The sequence below is a fragment of the Mirounga leonina genome, unplaced genomic scaffold (assembly GCF_011800145.1).
Source record: "Mirounga leonina isolate KUSES-001 unplaced genomic scaffold, KU_Mleo_1.0 Mir_101609, whole genome shotgun sequence".
Lineage (NCBI taxonomy): Eukaryota > Metazoa > Chordata > Mammalia > Carnivora > Phocidae > Mirounga > Mirounga leonina.
The window spans coordinates 8595251-8620060 of NW_023270164.1; the positions used below are offsets into that span (position 1 = coordinate 8595251).

At 44.4% G+C, this 24810-nt stretch overlaps 1 protein-coding gene across 1 annotated transcript in view; it reads right to left on the minus strand.

Moving 5' to 3' along the window:
- Positions 1-617: 617 nt before the first annotated feature.
- The window catches only part of NDP (norrin cystine knot growth factor NDP), a 29989-nt gene continuing 5796 nt past the window's right edge, over positions 618-24810 (minus strand). Inside the window, exons 2-4 of the mRNA XM_035002757.1 lie at positions 16217-16596; positions 5181-6493; positions 618-799 (exon numbers count right to left, since the gene is read on the minus strand). Of these exons, the coding sequence (XP_034858648.1) occupies positions 6266-6493; positions 16217-16390 (402 nt within the window). The 5' untranslated portion in view covers positions 16391-16596 and the 3' untranslated portion in view covers positions 618-799; positions 5181-6265. The remainder of the gene's footprint in view (positions 800-5180; positions 6494-16216; positions 16597-24810) is intronic.

The window sequence follows — 24810 nt, forward strand, 5'->3', positions numbered from 1 at the left end:
CCCATAATGGTATCATGAAGTTTAGACATACCTACAGAGGAAGTATCCAAGGCACAAAAAGGCCACACGACTTGCCTGAAAGTCACATGGCTCATAAGCAGCAGACCAGGGATGTGAACTCAGGCAGTCTGGCCCCAGAGTTCATGCTCTTGACATGCAACAGTGTGTGTGCCGAGCACTATGAATTAGTCAGTGAAAGTGCGCACTCGGTCAAACAAAATCTTGGCCTGTTAGTGTCAATGACAACAGTGAAGAATGCTTTTTGTGTTGTTCATGAGAAACTCCAGCAAGAAGAATCGGGAAAATATAGCATTGGCCAATGGCATGAGCACGGGTTGAGAAGTCAGAAGACACAGAATCAAAAAACCTCTATAAAATGAGGGCTGAACAATATGCCTTCCTGTTCCTTTTCAGACCGGTGTTGATGTTAGCCCTGTGGTTTCTCATGGCCTCTTCCCACAACAGGTGCCTAAAAAGTCATGAATCACAAATGGAGCCGTGGAATCAAATAAGGGAAAGGGAACAAGATTGTCCCGATGCGAAAAAGGAAATAATTGGATGTTAGGATTGTGGAAAAACACACTGCTGGTGTAGACCAAAATAGAAGAGAACGCATTGTGAAGAATTTAGTTATTTAAAACCATAAGCAGGGTTTAGAATGTCAGCTCTTACAAAGAGAGAACTTACCTCTTTAAATTTATTTCCATGGCACATATGCATGTCCAGATACTTGATATACACCTTGCAATGATGATGGCAATATTAGTTTTGGTGGTGATTTGGAAGATAATGAAGAACTCTAGAATGCCCAGAAAAAAGAAAAAAAAAAGTCCGAGTGATTAAAACCATAGCACTTATTCCTACTATCTGTAAAGTAAGGGTAATATTAACCTCAAGGTCAGTTGGGAGGATTAAATGAGATAAAGCCAAGAAAGTGCTAATCACGATCCCTGCTTCGTTATACACTGTTATTCAAGGTTGATGAGGATGATGATGATGGTGATGACAAGAGTCAAACTGCTCCTAGGGAGCCCTGTCCAACTCTCAACAATTTTAAAATAGAACATTCGAGTTAACATGTACGTACATCTGACACTGGGACATTGAAGCTATTCCAAAGATTACAGCCAAATGTGATCGGATTTTAAAGTCATGGGCACAGTTTGGCCTTACATAATTTAATTTGGAACGCGTTTATTTTCTCCAGATGTTTATATTAGAATAGTATATTCTCTGAAGTTCTACTGGGTCAAGGTCCTGGGTGCTCTGTGTTCGTCCTGGAATCATAGTTTGCTAACGAGAACTGACACGTTCTGACACAAAGTGGTTTGGAGCTCCTTTCCTTCTGTCCACACGTTTTAGAAAAAGGAAAAAGAGGCTGTTTGGAAATGGTGAAGAAAGCACAAACTTTAAGGTCAAAAGTCAAATTCCAGTTTCTTATCTGTAAGATTTTTGTAATAATTAACTTACTCCATAAGGATATTCTGAAAACTAAATGACAGACTCTCTGTGCAAATGTTGTAAAATGCTAATGTTATATCTCAAGTCACATTTCTCCTTACTTTTAAAATGGCCATGGGTACCTGGGTGGCTCAGTCCGTTGAGCATCTGTCATGATCCCGGGGTCCTGGGATGGAGCCCCACGTTGGACTCCCTGCTCAATGGGGAGTCTGCTTTTCCTTCTGCCCCTCCCCCTGCTCGTGCTCTCTCTCTCGCTATCTCAAATAAATAAGTAAAATATTAAATAAATAAATAAAATGACCGCTTAAAGCCAAGCACGTAAGATCACCTGCTTGGTGGATTATCACTTATTATAGTTACCTCTCGGTCTCTCAGGCCTGGGTACATATTAAAAGCAAGGCTATGGCAAGGCTATGGCTTTTTTTCTTTTTACCTCAGTTTCTCCAGCATTTGGCATTCCAGCTGATGCATAATAGGTCCTGGCATATATGTTTAAATGATGCTTTCAGAGGAAGCACGAACATTGATTTGAACCCCACGTATTATGGGCCAGTCATGTCATGAGACTAGATGGCTTAAATGCACTTGTCTCCTTTTACAGGCCACTAAAAGATGTATAAATTACTGCTGTGGGCTGGGTTCCCAAGAGTCAGACGCTGAGGTGGAGTTTTCGGTGCAGGTATTGATTAGGGATCAGCACCCGTGGAAGCAGGGGGTGGGGGAGCAAGCTTGGGCCCAAACACACATAGAGCTGGCCTGCCTCAGTCAACCCAGTGGCCAGCTCTGGAGCCAGGACGGCCTGCTAGCATTGTCTTCCATCGGGCCAGGATAACCAGGCTCTTAGAACCACCCCCCCACCTCCATCAGTTACTGGATCTGAGCCACCCCTGGAAGAACACGCTCTTGGGCAAGGTGACTGTGTAGCTCGGGCAGTTCCTGAAGGGATCGATGGCTGGAGCTTTCCTTGGTGCATGTCCATATTCCCTGCAGTCACCAAATTTAAAAGGTTCTCTCTACCACATGAGAAGATGGTATTAATATTTGAGGGCACAGAATGACTTTACTCAATGAGAAATTGGAAATTCCATTCATAATTGAATTAAAGAAAAGGCCAATGCTCTTAGAGATTTATGGTAGAATATACCCAAACATGTCATTAATACAGTGACCACTTAAAGGAAAACATTGATTTGCTGGCATGTGATGTCGTTCTCCCAAGAAGTACCGTCCTTCAGCAAGTAGCTGCTGGGTACCTATTTGTGCATTGAAACAGGCATTACGGAGCAAACGCTCTTCCCAGTGTGTAATGATAGAGCCATGCGCAGAACCTCTCTTCCCAGCTCCAAGCCTCTCCAGTATTCTAGTTCCTGAAGGGAGTGACATGTCTATCCACCATGATCGATATGGCCATGCCCTGGGGTCACGAAGGGGGCAGCATCAGCAGGATATGGTTTGCTTTTCTGATAGAAGCCTTCCCAACGGCCTGACCCCCATGCATTTGGTGTTCCATACTGGGCAGCTGTCTTGCTCAAGTGTGTATGTTTCAGCAGGACCTGAAGAGATGGCCGAAAGCACCTTAATTCCTCTGATGTCACGAGGAAGAAATGAATGTACCCAAACAGTTCCCCAGTCATAATGTGTATGCAGCCCGCTCCACCAAATACAAAATAATGTGTTGGGTGGATTAGCAAGCACTTGGGTTTAGAAGAAAATCAACCACTATTTCCTTGAGACCAAGGAGGGCTGATTGGTCCTTCATTCTAAGCTTCTGCGGAAAGTTCAGAAGCTTACATGAATAAGACTTAAGAGACTGGTCTGAAAAACTCAAGAAAATCAATTCAGTCCGTAATCCCCTCTATTTTCCAGTGCAGTGTTAACTGACTATTATTAAATCCTTGTAAATGATGAGGGTAAAATCAGTTTACAAGAGGCTTGCCTCCACCATCATGGATTATCATACAGATTTTGAAGATGTAAGCTACTAAGATTATAACATATTTTGATCTCCCTTTACTCATGCATAGCAAATAGGGAAGATGGGTGAACATTCCTTAGGCATTCCGGGAGTAGTGTTTTCAACAGATCAATGTTTTCATTTGGTTCTCTCTCAATCCTTAGGGGTAGACATTAAAATAAGGCTAAATATGTTAAATTTTTAAAAGACATAATACAAATTCCATAGTAACTCAATATCCAATAATGTCTAAATTCTCTCCGTTCCCAGGGCTATTTTGAGGTCTTTGGGGAAAATGTAATTCTTTTTCCTCTTTCTCAGCCTTGATATGCCCCATTAAACTTTATTCTGTCTCTCTCACTCTTTTCCAGCCCATTCACCATATTCAGCATCCAAGAGCCTAAAAAGACTGAGAATCTGTTCACGGGTCGGGGAAGGGAAGTGCCCATGGCTGTGAAACAGAAAGCCTGGGTTCTGGTTCCAAATCCAAGACTAAGTGTGTGCCTTCGGGCAAACCTGGGTTTCGGCAGGTCTCCATTTGCTCATCTGTTTAGGGAGAGAAGAGGACGAATGCTTTTTAATGACCCTCCCAATGCCACTGTTCTATGATTCGCTAGTCTTCCAAGCATATTCTGCTCATTTCTATGGGGAAAGCTCTGACATCGTCCCTTTGACGATGCAATGGGATTCGACGGGAATCTTTTCTATGGCTTCCAGGGAATTTGGAAAATATGAGTCACATTAAGTGCCCCCTCCAGTCCCAAATGGGTAGTAAGGAAATAAAGACCGGAGTTTGGGGCATATGACTCTCAAAGCAAATTGAATTTTCAAAACCAGGAAGAGATATTTTAAGGCTAGAAGTATTATTTTCAATCTTTGATTAGTGACATGAAAGAATAGCTATAAATGTGACCAGCAGTTACTACTTGCATTATCAGTTAAGGATTATAACCATTTAACTTTAGGTATTAAATTTAATTCTTTTTTATGACAAAATTTCTCTTGATGTAATGATTCAAATTACCATTTCACATTTGCCTTCAAAATGGGGAGACCTCTAATTAGTGAACCGGCTGGCTCCGTCACCATGAAGGTGAAGATCAAGGGCAAGGTTTAATAGCATTACTTTTATTCTGTCCCAAAGTCACAAATACAAATTTAACCCTGCTGGCTTCCAAAAAAAAATGCGTGAAAGCTATGTGCTAGAGAGTGTACAAAACCATCATCTCTACAGCAAAAGTAATTCACAGGTTGACTATATGAACAGTCTCATGGTGTCAAGGTTGCCGTGGAAACTGAGTCGCCAACCTAGGGTAGCGTTATGGCGCCTAAAGTGGGCATAGCATTACGCCAGCACCATGATTATTCTCATAATGCTCAGGAGTATCATTGGACCTGGAACACTAGACTGTCAATGGCACAGAAACCATGGTTGGCGGCTTCTTTGTCCTCCTGGTCCTTCATTTATGGATACTTACTCTTTTCTGAGAAAAGTGAAGAGGTTAAGAAAGAGATGACCTCTCTTTCATTCCTTAGTGCCTAAGGAAGCCAGAATGCATCAGATTTTATGCTCATTCAATAAGCTAATTTCTGAAACTAAAAACCAAATTTCCTAAGCCCCTATCACCCTCGTCTATTGATTTCAAAAAATGTCCTCCCCATGCATTCTAGAACCCCATCTCCCTCTTTTTCTGAACCCCTCCCCCACACGCACCATAAGGGAGGCATTATAGTAGAATATTTAGTAGGAAAAAGCAATACTCACACAGTCACAATTTCGAAGATACTGTCTTTTTATTTCACAACACGGGAATAACTCAAATTTTGAGTCTCAGAGACCAAAATAGAGTTGAGCCAAATGTTCAGAAGATGAGCCAGGCCACCATTTTGGCAGCAAGCTTCACATGGACGAGTGGATGGTAGAGAATGATGCCCGCGACATGGCTAAAGCTATAGCACACCCACAAATAGGTTCATACTTGGTTGTCTAATTTGCATGCATGAGTATAGTGCGTTCTCCATACCACTAGTATATATATGTCTTTTTCAAAGTCAGTGCAGGATCCGTATTTGTGCAGGTCTTTAAAAGTCTGCTCCCTTACAAAATTTTACCATAATTTATCTGCAAGAGCCTTCAGGTGACAAATTCCATATGCCACCTTTACTTCCCAAAAGTCATTTCTGAATAATAATGACCGCTATCAGGAGTTCCAGCCTCACGTAAGAGAATCCATCTGTTAGTTATTTTAATGTCAGTTAGCTGTCTGTGAGTGAGCCTGGCTACACATCTCCAACCTGCTTGGTGCCCGGAATTCACCACTGGTCAGCTTTAGCACTGATGGCAACCTTAGATCGAAGGGCAAAATCCAAATCAAACCGAACCAACCCAGACGGTATCGCAGAAAGAGTTGGGCTTTCTTCCTGCTTTCCAAAGCGAAGGCTTCCCTAATCTGCACCAAACGGTGACAGCCTGACCCACTCGGGCACGGGGGGCGGCGGGGGGGGGGGGGTGCACTTTCCCCGCTAAGGCTGGAATTGTTGGAAACTTGAACAGCATTCAGCGCCAAGGGGGCAAATGCCTGAATCTGAAAAGGAACCAAAAGAAATTGTACCAGGGAAAGGAGACAGGGGTGGAAGACCAGTTCCCGGAGCATCTCTCTCTGTCAACAAGCATGGAGAGTCTTTATTACTAGAATATGCAGAATCCTGTGGGAATTGCTGCATCTTTTTTCTTTTCTTGTTTTTCCCCCCCTTAACTCTTTTCTTGCCAGTCCTTCCTTGGCTGGTTGAACTGCCTCGGTGAGGGGTGGGGGGAGGTTGTCCCATCCAGAAGCCACTCTGCGGGAGGCCTCAGGAGCTGCACTCCTCACAGTGACAAGAGAGGATGTACCGGTAGGTGGCGGTGAGCCGCATGCCCCCCGAACAGCGCAGCCGCAGCGCCTTGAGCTTGGAGGTCTGGGGCCGACAGCAGTGACAGGAGGAACGGAAAGGCTGCTTGAGGACGGTGCTGAAGGACACCAAGGGCTCCGAGCGTGACGCCTGGCTGCAGTGCCCCTCGCACCTGGCCAGAAGCACCATCTGGGGACAGAAGACACATGGTTACCCTGTGGGGAGGCCAAAACCTCAGCCAGATCCCACAGCACCCTGACACCCTTTACCAATTTCCGCTGGGTTCGCTCAGTGGCTCTCAACCCCAGCTGCACCTTAGAATCGCCTGGCAAACTTGGTTCTAAAATGTCAGGAACCCAGGGGCGCATGGGAGGCTCAGTGGGTTGAGCCACGGACTCTTGGTTTCGGCTCAGGTCACAATCTCAGGGATGCGAGATCGAGCCCTGCATTGGGCTCTGCACTGAGCGTGGAGCCTGCTTGAGATTCTTTCTCCCTCTCCCTTTGCCCTGCTCACCCCCCTCCCCGCTCGCACCTTCTCTCTCTCTCTCTAAAATAAAAAATAAAAATTAAAAATAAATAAAATGTCAGCACCCAGGCCCCATCTCGAACCCATTAAATTAAAATCCTTGGGGATGGAGCCCGAGCTTTTATGGTTTCCAAAGCTCTTCCGCTGATTTCGAAGTGCACTGAGGGTATAGAACCACTACACGAGGCCGACCGCCATGATGTGCAAATAAAAACCAAAGAACGAAAGAAATGTCTCGGGACAGGTGGTAGTCCACCATGGGCCCAGGGTCAGTTCGACCAGTCTCGAAATGCAGAAAGTCATTCCGAATTGAAATCAGGAAGTAAATGAAGAAGGGCTACAGAAAAAAGGAATATGTTATGTGGAAGGAATTGCTAAAGAAAAGGAATATGGTTTCTGGAGAAGAAAAAGAGGGTAACCTGAGTGATACTCAGGAAGAAATATTCTGGGCACTACAACTTGAAACAAGAGCATGAAACAGAAACAGGCTATGTTTTGGGCCCTGGAATCACACTTGTGGGCTTATACACTGAAGGAGCCTGAGATTTGTGCAACTGAATCTTAGAGTCACTTACAGCAAATGTCAGGATGCATTCATTCTGACCATCTCCATTTCCAGAGGTAGGTTAGGATTATACTAAAGCTTGGGCCGGGGGCGCCTGGGTGCCTTAGTTAAGAGTCCAACTCTTGATTTCGGCTCAAGTCCTGATCTCAGGGTTGTGAGATCAAGCCCGACCTCAGGCTCCGTGCTCGGTGGAGAGTCAGCTTGAGATTCTCTCTCTCCCTCTCCCTCTGCCCCTGCCCCTGCCCCTGCTCATTCCCTCTCACTCTCTCTCTCTCAAATAAATAAATTTAAAAAAAATATAAAGCTTGGGCTGAAGTAACAGAGGCTGTGTGTTCTTTATAGGGGCTCTTAATGTGGCTTTGGTGAAAGCCTTCTTTAAGAATCTGATGCAAACTACCAAGGTTATCCCCAGAACAATGGACATAGGCACACACTCAGTATGCTGCATCCAGCTTAAGGGGGTGGAGCAGAGGCTTGTTTATGTCTCCCATACACACATCCCGGTATCCTGGGAGTGGCAGTTATTGGTAGGGTAGGGTGGGTAACTTGATTCATTAAGAATTAAAAGAAGGAAATGGCCCACTCATCTTTCTAAAAGGAAGACAAGATGACTTCTGGTCATTATAGATTATTAACATCATTATCAAAAAAGATGCTGGGATGAATCCAAAGATAGGATATGAGATATTAGGGAGCAACCAGCAGGGCTTGGTGAAGTTGGAGTAGGACATACGGATTTATTTTCTCTGAAAGATCACAGAGGCAGAGAGAAAATGGCAGCTATGAGCTGTTTTGAATTTGTGAAGGCTCGGTGCTATCTTGCCCGCTCTTTACACTGATAGGCAAAACAAACATGATCTGAAATGGGTTTTGAGAGATTATGCCATAGATCAGTAGTACATGGGCCAGTCCTTGGTGCCCACCCCATCTAATGAGAAGGAGCCCAAGGATGTGCTCATCTCTAATGAGGGTCATCTCTCCCGCAGATTAAGCACTATTCAGAGGTCACCTCCCCAAATGGAGTCTTTAGAGATCCAATTTCAGTCCAGATGAATATAGTGAACCTGTGTTAACAGACCTAATTCCAAGGAGCACAGACATGGTGGTGCATCCTACCCAAGTGATGCACATGCTGGTGAACCGGACGTAGACCTGGAATGACCCGGCAGTTAGCACTGTCTGTAAAGCGACCAAGTCAGCAATGTTGGGCCATTTGTAGAAGTATTGACCTGATTGTGATTTCACTAAACGTTTTCAGGGTCTCAAGCTCCACCTTCAGCTCGTTCTGAAGGACAAGAACTCCAGTACTGAAGACCCTGGGGCCACCTCCAGTGGGTCACTCTATCTCAGGAGCTGGACTTTTGGGGCAAGGAGAATGCACAGACATGTACGTACAATAAACACATTCAGTGGCTGCCGGCTGCCTTTGGAATCAAGTCCAAAATCCTGAATGGGTATTAAGATCCTCCATGACTTGGATTTCACAACTTTCCTGTCTTACTTAGAACTGTTCTCATTTTTGTCACCCAATCCCTTACAACTGTCCTAGTTCTCATCACTCCCTATTCTAACTAAGCTCAATCACTCAGGAGTTCATGGAACTGCCCTGAATTTCCCTGCCTCTTGCCTCTGCTCATGTCTTTCCCCCTCTCAGAAATGCCCTTTCCTCCTAGCTCTGCTTAATGAAATCCCAACTATCCTCCATTGCCAAGTTCAAATGCCCACTCCTCTAAGAAGAGATTATGAAACAATTATAGGACCCTTGACGTTCTCAACACACATGCACATCTCCTCTCTGGGAGAATTCCAGTCCATAGATCCCATTTCAAACCTGGAAGTGACATACAAATCTAGCTCTGATTTGTAAATTTGTGTTGGAGGGCTACAGCGGGGAGTTTGGAAGGTAAGATCTAGAAATGAGTGCCATTAAGGAATGGAAGAGATAAATACCTGCCTTCCAGATTCACTCCTGATATTCCATGCTTTAGTCTCTGTCATGCCTCACCTTTCTATAGATTTAATGAACATCTTCTCACCTCTTCCAGACGAGAGCTTCTAGAACTATAAAATGCATGTAAATCAGCTGGGGATCTTGTTAAAATGCAGATTGTGCTGGAGTAATTCTGGCTGAGGCCAGAGATTTTGCATTTGTCACAAGACTCTGGTTGATGTCAGTTCTGCTAACGTCCACACATTGAGTAGCAAGGCTCCGGACCTGTTAAAGTCTGAGAAGTTCTGCTCTCGGTTGGTCACTAGGTAGCTATCATTTAGCAAATAATAATAATGGCAGCTAACATTTACTGAGTGCTTACAACATTTAATCTCATTTAATTCTCATAACAATCCAATGCTAAAGGTACTCTTTTAATCCGTACTATTATTACAGATGAGGAAGCCGAGGCTTTAGAGAGTTGGACTAACTTGCCCAAACTCACATGTCTGGTACAAGGCAAGGCTGGAATCAAACCTAGTTCTGCCTAAAAACAAGCCCCTGGTCTAAATCACTGTCATATCCTGCTTCCTGCTATGAAAATGTTTTCCTGAAGCATGAGCCAACTCACACCCTTCTCCAATCTACTTTGACCTGCCTCTGGGAGCCCTAAAAATATCATAACCATACAACTCTGACCTTTTTCTTATGAACTTCTCGGGATACATCATCACCACCCCCAAGCTTCTGCAGAGCTGAATCTTTTTTTTCTAATTTTTTTTTATTAACGTATAATGTATTATTTGTTTCAGGGGTACAGGTCTGTGATTCATGAGTCTTACACAATTCACAGCGCTCACCATAGCACATACCCTCCCCAATGTCCATCACCCAGCCACCCCATCCCTCCCATCCCCCACCACTCCAGCAACCCTCAGTTTGTTCTCTGAGATTAAGAATCTCTTATGGTTTGTCTCCCTCTCTGGTTTCGTCTTGTTTCATTTCCCCCTCCCTTCCCCTATGATCCTCTGTCTTGTTTCTCAAATTCCTCATATCAGTGAGATCATTATGTATTCAAATGCCCACTCCTCTAAGTAGAGGAGAGGGCTTTCTCTGATTGACTTATTTCACTTTCTCTGATTGACTTATTTCGCTTAGCATAATACCCTCTAGTTCCTTCCACGTCGTTGCAAATGGCAAGATTTCATTTTTTTTTTTGATGGCCTGCAGAGCTGAATCTTGAAAGAGCACTCCTAAGTGATATCTCCTCCACTGTCAAGACCCTCCCACAGTTGCATCCCCCAGTGATCTGGAGACTCCCAGAAACTCCCAGAAACTCCTTGGATGGTACCACTCAGTGTCTAACTCCTTAACCAAGTCATCAAACATCAGTTCACCTGCCAACACCCAGTTTGTGGTCAACACACGTTCTTCATGCCTGGGTGACTTGGCAGTGCCTTCTAACATGGGAACACTCCTCTGCATTTGGTTCTGCATGTAACTGCTCATAATGGAGAGCATCCACATTGCTCCACTATGAAATCAGGAAATGAATTTCTTTTGACAAAGAAATGTGTGACTCTTTGGGGAATAGGCATGCGTTGTGGGTGACAAATACATGTTATCTGCTTTGCGTCCAGTTTAGTTTTTGCTCTCTTCGGTTCCCCCAAGCAAGTGGCCTGATGCTAGGAAGCTAGGCAACTTCTCCAGTGGTCCCTTTGTATCCCCCCAACCTTAGAGTCACTTGCCTCCAGCTGGATGTGAAAGTCAGTTCCTTCTGATACGAACAGAGCCGCGGGGTTCAGAGAGATTGCTCAGGGATGGGCTCCTTCGTGTTCTAATCTGATTTCCATGTGCTGAAGCTAAGAGTAATGAAAGGTCCTTGCGTGATCATAAAAGAATGGTAATGATGATGATATATAACATGTATTGGACATTTACTAGGCTCCAGGCTCGGTGCCAAGCCCTTCATATGCAACCGGATTCTTAACAGCCATTGCAAAAGGTAAACTTTCCCCGTTTTACAAATGAAGTCATGAAAAGATGGAGGATGAGTCACTGGCTTGAGGTCCCATCGCTGTCCGATGGAGGGCCAGGATTCTGACCTGAGACACCTTGATTCCTGAGCCCTCTGTCCTAACCATGACAGTCAGCCTGGAACTTCCTAAGTTACTCAAGCTGGTCATGGGCAAGTTCAGGCTTCATTGTGAGGGTTATAGCCAGCTGTGATTCCCTGGGTCCTGACCAAAGATTGCACCTGGTGACCCCAGGCCCCAGCTCTCTCTGGTGACCCCACCATACTTCTTAGGCAGTTCTGTCTTCTGCTGCAATATACAACTATCTTCCGAGTGAGAGAAAACCCAAACACAGATGGTTTTCATCACTCCTTGCTGAAAGATTCTTACCATTGCCAAAGCCACTTTCTTCCGCTGTCATGGGGGACTCCTGCGAATTCTTGGCTCAGGCCATGACTGACTAGATGTCTTCATCGGTATCAGAATAAAGACCCAGAATAAAGACTTTGCAGACAGAACAGCCTACCCTAGAAGGGGAATTTGACCGTTGTACCTCATTTAAATGAGAAACATTTTTTTTTGCCCTTTTCTCGGCAGTGAACACTATGTACCCCTTATCCCGTGGCACCTCCTACAGCACCCATTCCTTCTCTCCCCGGCACCCTCCATAAATGACCATTCAGATCATCTCCCTGCACCCCGGTCACTCCCCAAAGGGTCTGTGCCAGGCTGAGGGCAGAAGCAAAATTGCAACCAGAGGAATGAAGCAGCAAGGGGAAGGATGGAATCTGGTCCCTTCGCTCTGGTCACAACTCAAACCGACGCGAAGTCTTTGAACACAGAGCATTTCCCTTCCCTCTCTCCCTCATTTACTGATCAGCATCATGAGGGTAAAAACTTGGTTGGTTGTTTTTTCCCCCTATTTTTGTGCCTCCACGAGGCCTGCACCTAGTAGGCATGCAATATAAATTCATTCCTTAAAAGAAAAAAGTGGTATCTCCCCAGTAGTTAATGGTGTTAGAAGTTCAATGTTCCTGACTCTCCTACCATACTATGAGCTTTGTCAGCAGCCCTAGGAGAGGATCGGGGATCTTAACTTCCTCTCCAATTCCTCTGGGAAGTTCTCCAGGTTTTATCCCATGAACTGTCCTTCTCCTTGGCCCTTTGGTGTTCAGACGACCCTATGCCCTGGTTCTGTGTCCCTGTGGGACCACCACCTCCCCCCACATTCCTCACCCAACTCAGACTTCACAGGCCTGCCCTATTAGCTCACTTTCCCAGCCTCAGTCCCTGAAAACTCCTCCCTGGCTCACATCCAGAACTTGTCCCCTCTGCCCCCCACCCCCTGCTCCCTCCACTCACTTGGGAAGGGAGGTCAGACAGCAGGATCTGTTTCTCTTCTACTGTTTTCTCCCCACTCTTAACACCCAGCATGATGGCTTACATTCATTTTGCTCTTCTGCACGCTCCCCTCACCCCTGCCAGATCTCTGTGTTTAGCAAGAACCCCGATGAGGTTCATTTTCCTAATCCTTTCAGGCTCTACGAGATCCCAACGGTTATTGAGGTCTCAACGGTGACTGAAATAGAAAGTGAGTCTAAACACCTGTCCAGTTTGTAGCTTCATCATCAAGATCATAATATCACTTATTAATGTCTAGTATAAGCCAGATACCATGCTGAAGGCTTTACAGATACCATCACCAATACCCATACCTCCGCCTTTAGGTAGGCAGCATTTGCCCCATTTTACATGGGAATAAGTGGAGGCACCAAAGACTTACTTTACTTCTCCCGAAGTCACCCATTGGGCACACCGCGAAGCTGGGATATGAAGCCAGGTCTCTCTCACTTCAAAGTCTGGGATGTCTCAGTTGCCTTAAAAGGTTCTCCAGATGGCTCGTTTTCACTAACCACTGGTCTTTTGCCTGTTTGCTCTAACACCATTAACTACTGGGCCCTCCCTTTACTACTCAGAGTTTCGGGGAAGATTGTCAATGAACCTGCCACTCCTGGGATTTTTGTACCCAGTCCTAGGAGGTGTCACCACTGAAAACTACCAGGCACATCTTAATCTGCGGTCACATGACCTCCTTGGTGGACTGCTGTGGCCCATCTTTTCTGCCTGACTCTGTCTCAGCCCTTTCCTGAATTGTTAAATGATGGGTGACAGGTCCCTGGAGCTCAGGGCTAGGGGGGAACAGACAGTCTCATGGTAGGCTCCCACAGAACTTTCACAATGGTTCCTATCTTCCAGAAAGATCGCTGAGTATAAATCATTATTTCCAGTGGACCCGAAGTTGAGCCTGGACTTCTAAATAGTGGCTTCTGCATTCTACCTGCATTTCTCTGATATGAAGATCCAAGTAGTTGAAAGAGAAATGATCTGAATACTATTTAGCGTTTTAGTTTTCCCTACTGGTAAAATGGGATTGGTAATGCCTTCCAACACAGGTTTGTTGGCAGTGATTAGATCATATATTATGAGACGCCTGACACATTTTAGGTGTTCAAGCAGATGCCCTCCCTCCCCTGAGCCTGGGTCACACTCTCCCGGACACCTGTCTTCCCAAGGCCAGACACTGGATAAATGTAAGTCGGGAAGCATCAACAACAGACAGGCAAATGGTCTAGGCATGTGTCTAGTAAAGGCCTTTGAGCATCATGCGAAAGGAAGTTTTTTGCAGAGAGGAAAGATCGAGCCTAGTCTCCTCATTGTAAAAACCCTCGCTGGCTGTTTTCTAGACACAGGTTAAATGTTTTATCTCAAGTCTGTAAAGAACAATTTCGTTAATGAGACCCATTAGAAAGAAGACCAGCCCGAGTCAGTGAGAGTCAAGAATCATAGATTATTTAAAAATGAAAAACAGTTTTTGTTCTTGGATACATAAGAGAAAATCTGATCCAGAAAAGGTCTGAGTAGTTGAGATTCTGCCAGGCATATTTTAAGGCCAAGAAAGAAAGGTTTATAATTACAAGCACCATTTACATAAAACTATTGCTATATTTGAGATCATTTGGGATATTTGAAAACAGATTGTTCCCATGAAATTACAAACATTTCTGCTACTATCACAATTTTGTGCCATTTACCATGGCATTTTGGAAGGAACGGATGTGAGTAAAGGTAGACTAAAGTCTGTTTCTAGGAGTCACGCTCAAGCACCGTGAGTTTGTTGGGCTTGAGTTAAGGACATCTCTTCTCTGACCTTCTCTTAACTAGTGTGATCATTGTTAAGGTGTTCTTCCATCATTTCATCAAATCCTTCTGGATTGTTTTTTACTTTTTAGAGATGCTCCTATTTCTCTGTTCCTTCCTATCATCACACTGACATTTTCTTTGAAATAATTTTAATAACCCCCGCTTTAGTTAAAAGAATCATGATTATGGAGAACAGCTCAAGAGAGGGAGAAATCATCTATGGACTAAGGACCACCAAATACTGGTGCTATCTGTAGGGGGAAGGGAGGAGAAGCTAATGATTTCTCAGGCCAACAATTTCTGAGCAATCACAATTGTAAAAACATGTCTCATCTTTTTTTTTTCCTCCCTTTGCTTTAATTTTTTTTTTTTTTTTTGCCTAAGAAGGGATTGCAGCCTTACAAAAATTTAAGTTTATCTATTTACTCCTTTTTTTTTAGTTCTACAAGTACAAATAAGAGCCAGAAAGTTTTTAAGTGGAAAGTCTCTATTTTTTCCCACAGTCCTAGATCTTATTAATATAATGGTTTAAATGATTTAACTCAAATTCTGATTTCCCCAAACTAAAACAAGCCATTGTCATTGAGTTGTAATCAGAGAAGCGATGGAAATTTTAAAGGCAGACAGAAGTCATCATGTTTGTAAATGGAGGGTAGAGACATTAACTTATATGGTCTTAATTCTAGTGGTTGATATTATAAAAACTTCTTAATTATACCGGTAATTTAAAAAATACTTGCCATCTGAGAATGCTTAAGTGGTTTTGGTCTCAGGACTAGAGTGAAAATCTCTGAGGCTGGGCTAAACACATTCTTTTTACCAAATGTGGGCAAATTTCATTCATGTGACTGTTTGGGGGGCAATGATGGTCGTGAGATTCTCATTCTGAGTGTATTCTACTCTGTGCCTTCCTTCTGGGTGGTCCAGGTGGCCGGCCACTCTCGGTGGCCTTTGAAGCATGGTATTCCTTCGCAAGACCTTGTCCCAACACTGAGACATCCCTCGCATAGGTTGCCTGCACAAAAAATATACAACCTACTCCAAACAAGAACGATTTGGATAATCCATGTAAAAATGAGAAATGATCCAATTGCCATGTATCTTTTGAAATCATTTTAACATAAGCATGGCAGGTGGAGAAAGGCTTGGACCACAAAGTCAGCGAGCAACTCTTCCAACAGGAATCTCTTTGAAGAGCCCCCCGACCCCCAAGAAGTACATTTTACTGCTCAATCGTATTTCTTGCATCCGCTTCCTCTTTATTGCTGGTGGAGGTAGAAGGAGTCACGAGAACCTGTAGACTCCACTTTTCTTTCTTGATAAAGAACACTACTGCTCATAAATTAGACAGCCAGGGACGAAACACACCTCTCTCACCTCGTGTGGAGCAACAATTTTATGGTGAGAACCTTCCAGCCTTTCCTATTGACTTCGAGCAGCCTGAAAAGAGAGAAGCTGTCTGGGTATGTACGTGGTCAGTCAGGCAGCTTTACTGACAAAAGATCGAAGCATGCTGGGAGACCCTAAAAGCACGATTCTCCCGCAAGCCCCGTGGGCCAGCCCTAGAGCTCAGGTCTGGGCTTCGGTCATAGTTCTCCATCCCCTGACAAAGGAATACGGGCTTTTCTCCTGTCTCTGGGAAGTAACGCTACCTTCACAGAGATCTGGATCTTACCTTTGAGCTACACTTGTACAATGGGTGACTTATAGAATCGACATAGTGGTGCCTCATGCAGCGCAGAGGGTCCGAGTCCATCATGAAAGAGCTGTCCGTTTTGCTGTCCGTGTCTCCCATTAGCGCCAGCAGGGAGAGCATAGAAAAGGATGCAGCTAGTACATGATTTCTCATTGTTGTAAGGAAAACTTCTGAGAAGGAACAGCAGAGGGAGGCAGAGGACTAGAAATTGGAAATGCCTTCGCCTCCTAGGATCCAGTTCCTTTCAAGCAAAGGGCAGGATCTGGCTGAAGCTTTCTGGTTGTCATTGTCCTTTGAAGGCCTGAGTTTTGTCTCACTCTTCCCACTTGCAATCCATCATCACAGTATCTGCTGCACAGCTGGAATGAAAACAGACATTATTTTCCCCAGAAACATTTACCCAGAGAAACGAATGGAACCCCGGAGGTATCGAGCAGAATTTTTTCTGTGACATTTTGAGTGACGACTATTGGTTTCTAGAGTGCCGTTAGCATAGACTGTCATCCATTCTAACCCGCTCCCTCCCCATAGCTTATGCTACATAAACCACTGTGGACACAGTGGTTTAATGGAAGCACATGTTGACTTTAATTGCCAGAGTCCATGTTTCGAGGAGCAAGAATAGTTGGAACTCATGGTAAAGATTAGACATGTGGTTCTGGCCCCAGCACAGCTGAACTGGGTGGTCTCATCCTCATCCCTGGCTGGTGGGGGCGGGAGGGTCTATTCAGTTTCTCAGTGATCTCTGGTACCAGTGTCAGCTCACGGGGCTAGAAAAGAGGCAGGTCAGCCCGAATGAACACAGGCCACGTCCCATGGGAAAGAAGTACATTTTCCAAGGCCATACACACCCACCCACCTAGTTTTCCACTAGGGCTCATCCTGCTCTAGGCTCATCCTGTTTTTGGCTTAAGCCCCGTGCCACCCAGCATCAATGACAAACTGCATCTGAAATACACATTATGCTCACTGGCCTCCAGCGTGGTTAAAACAACGCATGCCTATTCCCCAAAGAGTCACACATTTCTGCAGAGCCTCGGTAGCCTGAGCACGTGGTATAATTTGAAAAAGGAAGTGGTCGTTGGAACAAAGACTTACCATTAAAATGGGATCGGGACATATCGGTTTTCTTGAAATTTGCTTTGTTCTTTTAACCATATGCATCTTGGACAAAGCAGAGAGCTCCCCATATCACCTCGCCAACCCTCCTAAGCATGGCCAACATGGGTGCTTTTTATCACACCAGAAGACACAGTGTCAAAAATGTTTTCAAACTTTCACGACAATTGGGGAGACCTGTCATTACATCCCAAACAAAAGGAACATGATAATTAAAGCTTCAGAAAAACTTTCAAAGGTATTTCAGATAAGAGTTTGATTATTTTAGTCATTGTACAACATTTTTTTTTTTAACTTCCTACTCACGGACAGTCTAAATAAATAGGGCAAAGTATTGATAAGATGAAGATTAGAAGTTCAAGTCCAGGGGCACCCAGGTGACTCAGCCAATTAAGCGACTGCCTTCGGCTCAGGTTATGATCTCAGGGTCCTGGGATCGAGCCCTGCACTGGGCTCCCTGCTCAGCGGGGAGTCTGCCTGTCCCTCTCCCTCTGCACACCCCGCTCCCGCAACTCTCTCTCAAATAAATAAAATCTTAAAAAAAAAAAAGTTCAAGTCCATATAAGTCAATTAGTTTGGCTCTAATAGAATGGCCCCAGACCTACTTAACCTCAGTTAGCTGTCTTGTGAGTGTGGGGCAAGGGATCCCAGGCTGAAAAGGGTGCGTGACAAAGGGCCATTTCAGACAAGAGCATCCCTGGCAATGGCAAAATCTCAGCGTGTATGTGTCAGAGAAATCCTATAAATTGCAGGCAGGGCAGGGACCAGTAATGAGGAGACCCACCTGGGCTCGAGCCCTGCCCTTGAGTAACTGGGAGACCTTGCACAGGGCATTTAAACTGGTCTGGCCCCAGTTTCCTCATCTGTAGGAATACGAGAATTGGAAAAGATGGCTTCTGTAATCCCCTCTTGCTCTAAAATGGTGCCACCTGGTACTTATGGATCCAGTCACCATATGCAGAAGATAATCCTGAAGTTAAGACCCTATTTTCATACAACTTTGTGCCACTTTCCCTCGCCAGCGTGTTAATTGCAACATCTCATTGAAATTGATCAAACCTGAGGTAAAGCTCCAAATTGGCAAAGGATGCCAAAGAACATTTTTTGTTTTCTTTTCAGCTGCACATCACACTGAAACTCACCAAGATTTCAATTCAAAGAGCCAGGGTTTTCTTGGATTCAGAGGCTGCAGTATTACTGACCATTTCCTGAGTTTCAATATGACTATATTATCCCAAGTGGTTATCTGACTCTTTGAAGCCTTAATTAGTCTCAGAAAAGGAATTTATTAGATTTCTTCTTTCACCACTCCAGTCTATCGATATTTCCCTCAGGAGTCAATGGCAAAGGGATGAAGGGAAAAGTAGACATTCCAGTCCTGGCCCTCCCTCCCTCCGCACTGCTAGCAACTTCTCTTCAGAGCCATGGCCAGGAGGTATGGTTAAATGAAAGAAGCAAATGAAAGAAAAACATATAGCTTGATGGCAAAAACAAGCAACAACAGTCAATAACAAGACCCTATATTTGTGAATGTTTAGACCCAGCTAGTCCATTTCTGAGAATTATCCTACACGTGGGATCACACAAGCATATGGTTATTCACTTCGGCATTGGTTGTCACAGCATAAAATTGGAAACCGCACAAAATATCCAGCACTAGGGGACTGGTTGGATCTATTATACAATATTCATACAATGGAATACTATGCAACTATATAAAGAAGGATGCAGAAACTCTACTGATTTGTGTTAAACCACCAAAGGATAAGGATATATATTTGTGCTCATTTGTATTTACACAGAGAAGCTCTGGAAGGATATTTGAGAAGCTGTGCAATTAGTTATGGACAGGTATGGGAGAAAGACTTTTCCCTGTATATATATACTTTTATTTGTAAATTTCTGAACTTGAGAACGTATCACCTATCCAAAACTTCATTTAAAAAAATTATACTTTCTCTTTTCAAAATTTGGCTTAAAAATGGTAATTAAGTTAATGGATGTTGAATGTTTGTGCCAGTTTGAGTATTGTAGTAGTATTATATTTTTATTTCTTATAAATATTGGAAGACATGCTAGTCTCTTTTCTCAGATAGTCTTTCTGGTGTATCACTCAATTCTTAAGCACTACTGCCACCTAGTAGTGACATCCTGAATTGCAAGCACAGTTGAATTTTTTTTTTTTCTTTCCTGAAAGGTGAATAAAAATTTGCAGGCAAATATTGTGAAGCGTATAATGATAAAGAGACAGCTAATGTCACACAAAATGTAACTTTATTATCTGATTTTCTCTTTAAAGATGATAAGCTGAACCCAGAAGTAGTAATAAAGATCAAGTATAAAAGAGTGACAGAGAAAATGTTGCTTGACTGCTAATAAGAAATACATTTTTCAGGTGGACACACTCACAAAGTATGGTACTTTTTGTTCAGTTTTTATATTATACCCTGAAATAAGAATTCAAGCAACAATGTAGATCACAGAACTCTCAAAACATAAAGGTCAGATTCTTGCAACTTAACATTGGGATTTTTGCCCTAAGTGTTCAAATCGAATGAAGAAATAAGCATAATGCTCAAAAACCGAGTGGCGTGAAGTCAGGTTGTCTGAACATGGTGTTGGTGGGGTGTGCCTGGATGAGAAGGGCACGGTGCCGAGGGAAGCCCTCACAAAGAGGAAAACCTCACAAAGAGGAAACCCTTACAAAGAGGAATATCAAAATGAAGGAACTTCACATCGCTTGAGATCCCTGATTTATGGCCACCTATGGGTATCAACGGCGGTCATGTTCCTCAAAATTAAAATAATTCCCATTTGCTTTCATTTTTTTTTTTTTTTTTTTTTAAGCCACGGAGCATGAAATCAAGCGCTGCCCATCAAGACTTAGAACCTCGGCCCAGCCAGTGATGGATTGACTGAGAAAGCCACTCGCTTGCTGAACTCGGGGGCTCCGGGGCTGCTCCGTGCTCCGGGTACAGTCTCTGAGACATGGACTTGGCGGATGTACAGAGCCCACATTCTCATAGCTCCAATGTGGAGCCTCTGCCGGCAGGAGAGGCACGTAGGCCGGCGTGCCCAACTTTGGAGCGACCCTCCAAACGATACCAGTGGAAAAGAACAACTGGTGCCCAGAGTTCCCCACCTGTCATCCTCAGGGAAATGATACAGCAGAGCTTACAGCGGGCCCAGCCTCCTGGGTGAGAGATGGTGTTGTGTCCACAGAGCAGCTCACTCTTGGGCTGACCTTCTGCCTGGCAGAGGGTAAAGTGCTGGTTTCACGCAAGTTATTCCGGCAACAGGCTAAGACAAGGGGCATGTGCCAAGAATGGCCTTATTCTTGCCCCGCTTGCCAGGCAAGGGAGGGTGGTACTGCAGTATCCGTATTCCCACCCTGGGCTGTTTTCAGTACTAATATATGCGAGTAAAGCCTCCTGTAGCTTCTTTCTACACATATTTATTTAACACATATTCATGAAGCACTTACTACGTGTCTCCTTCTGCTCTAGCAGATAACAGTTAATGGTTGGGGGGAAAAAATAGGTCCTGTTCTAGTGCCTTCTTCCAGCTCACTGCATCTACAAGCAAAGAGTCTTGGCCTGTTGCTTCCTGGGTGATTTTTGGGACCCAAGGATAAACTCCCTTAGCATCTAATTCATATCCAACATGCACTGCATCATTTCTAAGGAGATCGAGTTAAGCAGATAAAATATCATGACTTTGGAATGGCATCAGCGTCATGGACAAGAGTGATTTGATATTTACTCTCATTTCAGACAATCATATCAAGCATGAGTCAGGTAAAGATGGCAGAGCAGAGAGCCCCTCTCCAAGGAATTGCCAAAAATAAAAGTCCAAAGATTTAAGTGTGGAAGAAAGCTTGCCACTAGATAACACTTCATACGAGGCTTAGGAAAGAAAGAATTCTAGGTCTAATCAGAGAGTGTGAAGTGCTAAGTAACCCCTTCTCAGGAACTCAAAGAATTCCAGTTGGATCTAGTCAACTAGATGCCTTGGAGAATAAGTCAGATGCCTCTTCCCAAGGCACTTAATTTATAAACTGTAAACAGCATGTTGGATTTTATGAAGCATCCCATGCGCTCAATGAATGGTTTTTGATATTATTCCTCTCCGGCCGCACAACAGTAACAGTGCAGTAGCCAAGCCTGGGCTGACCCGGAGGCAGCGGGACCAAGGCGGGACAACCACAAGGTCACAAGGCTAACGGCTCCTGCCTCCGTCAGCTCACAGTGTCCATTCTCCAAATCAGAGGTGGCCATGGCTGCCCCTGCAGCGCCACCTTAGCAGACAGAGGGCGACATCTTTGCAATTCAACAGCAGTCCTCCAGTCTGGGCCAGGACTCTGTGCTCCCCACAAACTGCTTTACTAGCCAAGCATGGCCAAACTCAACAGTGGCAGTGATGGAGGAAGAGAAGGGATGGAGGGAAGCAAGAGGGCAGGAGAAATATAGCCTGGGAGAGAAGCAATAAATCACAACCCTGGAGTAAACAAAGGTGCAAAAAATAAGAACTGGGAACAGAAGTAATTTCTGAGAATGAGCCCACTGTCAATGGCTCCTTCTGTGTGTGTGTGTGTGTGTGTGTGTGTCCTTGGATTAAATAGTTCTACTGTCTCGGGAGGGACTGATGTGGGAGGACTTGACCTTGAGACTTGACTGAAACTTCAAATCCTGATTTTCGGGACATCCAGAGGAAGCTCTCATTGTTATTCAAACTCCCCCTTACCTACAGCTTTGACCTCTTCTTCCCCAAACCCATGTCCAGCCACTGCTAAGTGTCATGTGGTCCAGTGTTTTGCATTCATTGGTCAGAAATATTAGATAATTATTCCACTGCATTCTGAAACCTGAAGAGCATTTTATTGTTGTCTGCTCTACTGGAAGGATGGCCCATCTGAGGAGCCCCAAGCTCTGAGCCCTACCCTTCCCATCATTGGCTGTGCCATCTTGAGCAAGTCCCTTGCCTTCTCTGGGACTCTGTTTTCCCGTCTACAAAATTGGAACGGATTGGTCCGGATGCTTGTGTGGTTCTCCCCATTTCTAACACTCTCTAACTCTATCTTACCTTCTCAGAGGGCAACACCTGCTTTGGGGCTTTGTTTTCCCCAAAGCAACACTACAGAAAGGGTTCCTTTCTTACTCAGGAAGTTAATGACTGCAGAAAAGTCCAAACAAGTCATAATGTGGTGCCTGAAGCAAAACCGAAGGTCAAGCCATAACAATTTGCCCTTTCGATGAGGCCATATTGGTGGCCTGAAATAAAAAGAGCCTTTAATAACCAATTGACTCAGTGCCTGAATGTACCAAATATAGTTATAAATTAAGAATATGCTGTTGATAATAAAGAGTGGCTGGCAAGGATATTTACCCAGTCCCTATGTCTCTTAGAGCTGTCTTAAAATGTGTAGTGTTTCTTTCCAGTCTTTACCAAATGGGGAGAGGACAAAGGCTAATAGTGAGCAGTCAGGGTAGAAGTAGACTTCTTTCTTTTGATGATGGTGATATAAGCTGAATTCAACCCTCCTGCATCTTCCCTATGAGTGACCTTATTCCTAAACCAAGCTTGAGTCATGGACCCTCATCCCCTAGCGGGGCCATCTGCAACACTCTGGTTCAGGATAGAAGAGGAAGATTGGTTAGAAGAGTTGTCTCCTGTGCAGATGCAGAATGGATAAGGTCCTAGCGGTCAAGAGCAAGGCACTCTGCTTGGTAAAACATCTACAGAACCTTTGTGCTAAGGGAGGTACATTCCTGAAGCCCTGGGTGGGGACTTGGGTCTAAAAGAGTTGTCTGTTGGTTATGGCTCTTGGATTCAGTGCCGGGCTTCTGTAGTTTTTATGGAAAGACTCACTCTGAGTTCTTAATGGTTGACATAACCAACTGACTTTTAGAGTACAAAACCTTGCATAAATTGAAAGTGATGAAGTCTGATTACCCGTGTGCCGAAAAGCACGATACGGTTGAAGTCTTTTGCTCTGGGGGTTTGGATTATTTCTGTAAGTCTACCACTCCACTCTGAGCTGTGACTGATATGGTGATGAGCTGTCAGAAAATGCTTCGGGGTGGTCTTTCTGCGGTGCCGCGAACCAACGACAGCCCTAAACAGGGAGTCCCTTTCCTTCCTCCATCAACAGGGAATGCAAACAGGGAGAGCGGGAGCCATAAAAGAAGTAACAGAGAAGGAAGAAGGAAGAAGGATGTGTTTATGTTCAAAATCTGCCACTGCCCTTCCACTGATTTCAAATAGCCCACTTTCAGAAAGGGAAGGTTCCCTTCATTTCACCCGCTCCTTCCCAGGAAGGGGGTCTCACATCAGGAGTGAGACACACTTCTACCACTTACCTTTGGAAAGGAAGCAAGAGAGTTTTGAGATACCCACCCCGCCCAGGGACCCAGTCCCCCCAAAGCATGAATGTATTCTCTCCCTGTGGAAAAGAAAAGGTGCCCAGGTGTTCTGGGGACCCTGGCGTTGAAGCAATTTGAAATTCACTCTGCCACTGAGCTGCTGGCTCTGGTATGGCCTTAGGAGAAGAGAGGTGACCAATGTCACCTCAGGGTACAGGCTTCCTCTTACGCTGGAGCTAAATGAGTATGTTGGCTTTTCTTCAAAGTGTCTAGCAAAGTGTTTCCAAAGCTGCATTTGAATATCCTCAGCCGCAACAGCGTTTTGGAATGGTGGGTAGTGATCTCACCTAACAGCTGTAGGGCCCTTAGTTAGAAATGGGGCATAAACAATGGGACCAACTCAGCCTCCATTCAATTCGTCTTTTCTGCCCAACGGCAGGAGTTGAATACTGAATTCAATCCCATTGCAATCCGGAACACTTGTGGATGCAGACTTATGTCAAAGGGGCGAGGTTACAATCAAATACGCTTTTCTATATTGCTCACAATTCTGAATGCATTGGGCTGTTGGTCTCCTGTTTGCATTTTCGCTTCGCTTAAACTCTGCACACTACAGCTACATCGTTGGCTTGTTGGTTCTCCTTTAACCATTCCATTCTGCTGCCTTTGGGCTTCAAACCTCGAAACAAAAATGTAAATCTTGAAAAGGAGTAATTTCCCATCGTTTGGAGGGAAAATCACAGAAACGTATCAAGTCCTAAAATATCGCTTCGTGTTTAAAAAAGAAATTGGACTTTGATTCTTCACGTCCATTTTAGGCATGTATATGCCTACATTTTACTTCAAGCTGGGGATGGGGGATGTTTTCTTCCCTGAAGGAGTTGACCTCCTTTTCTAACGCCAAGTAAAGAAGGCAACTTCAGAGTTCAAACCCTTCTCCCTGGGAGGGAGCAGGTGAAATGAAGGGAAGCTTCCCTTTCTGAAAAGTGGGCTATTTGAAAAATCTGTGGCAGCAGATTTGGAGCATCAAGAATAGTCCTTCCTCCTTCTCTTTTGTCACTTCTCCCGTGACCTGCTCTCTCTCCCTATTCA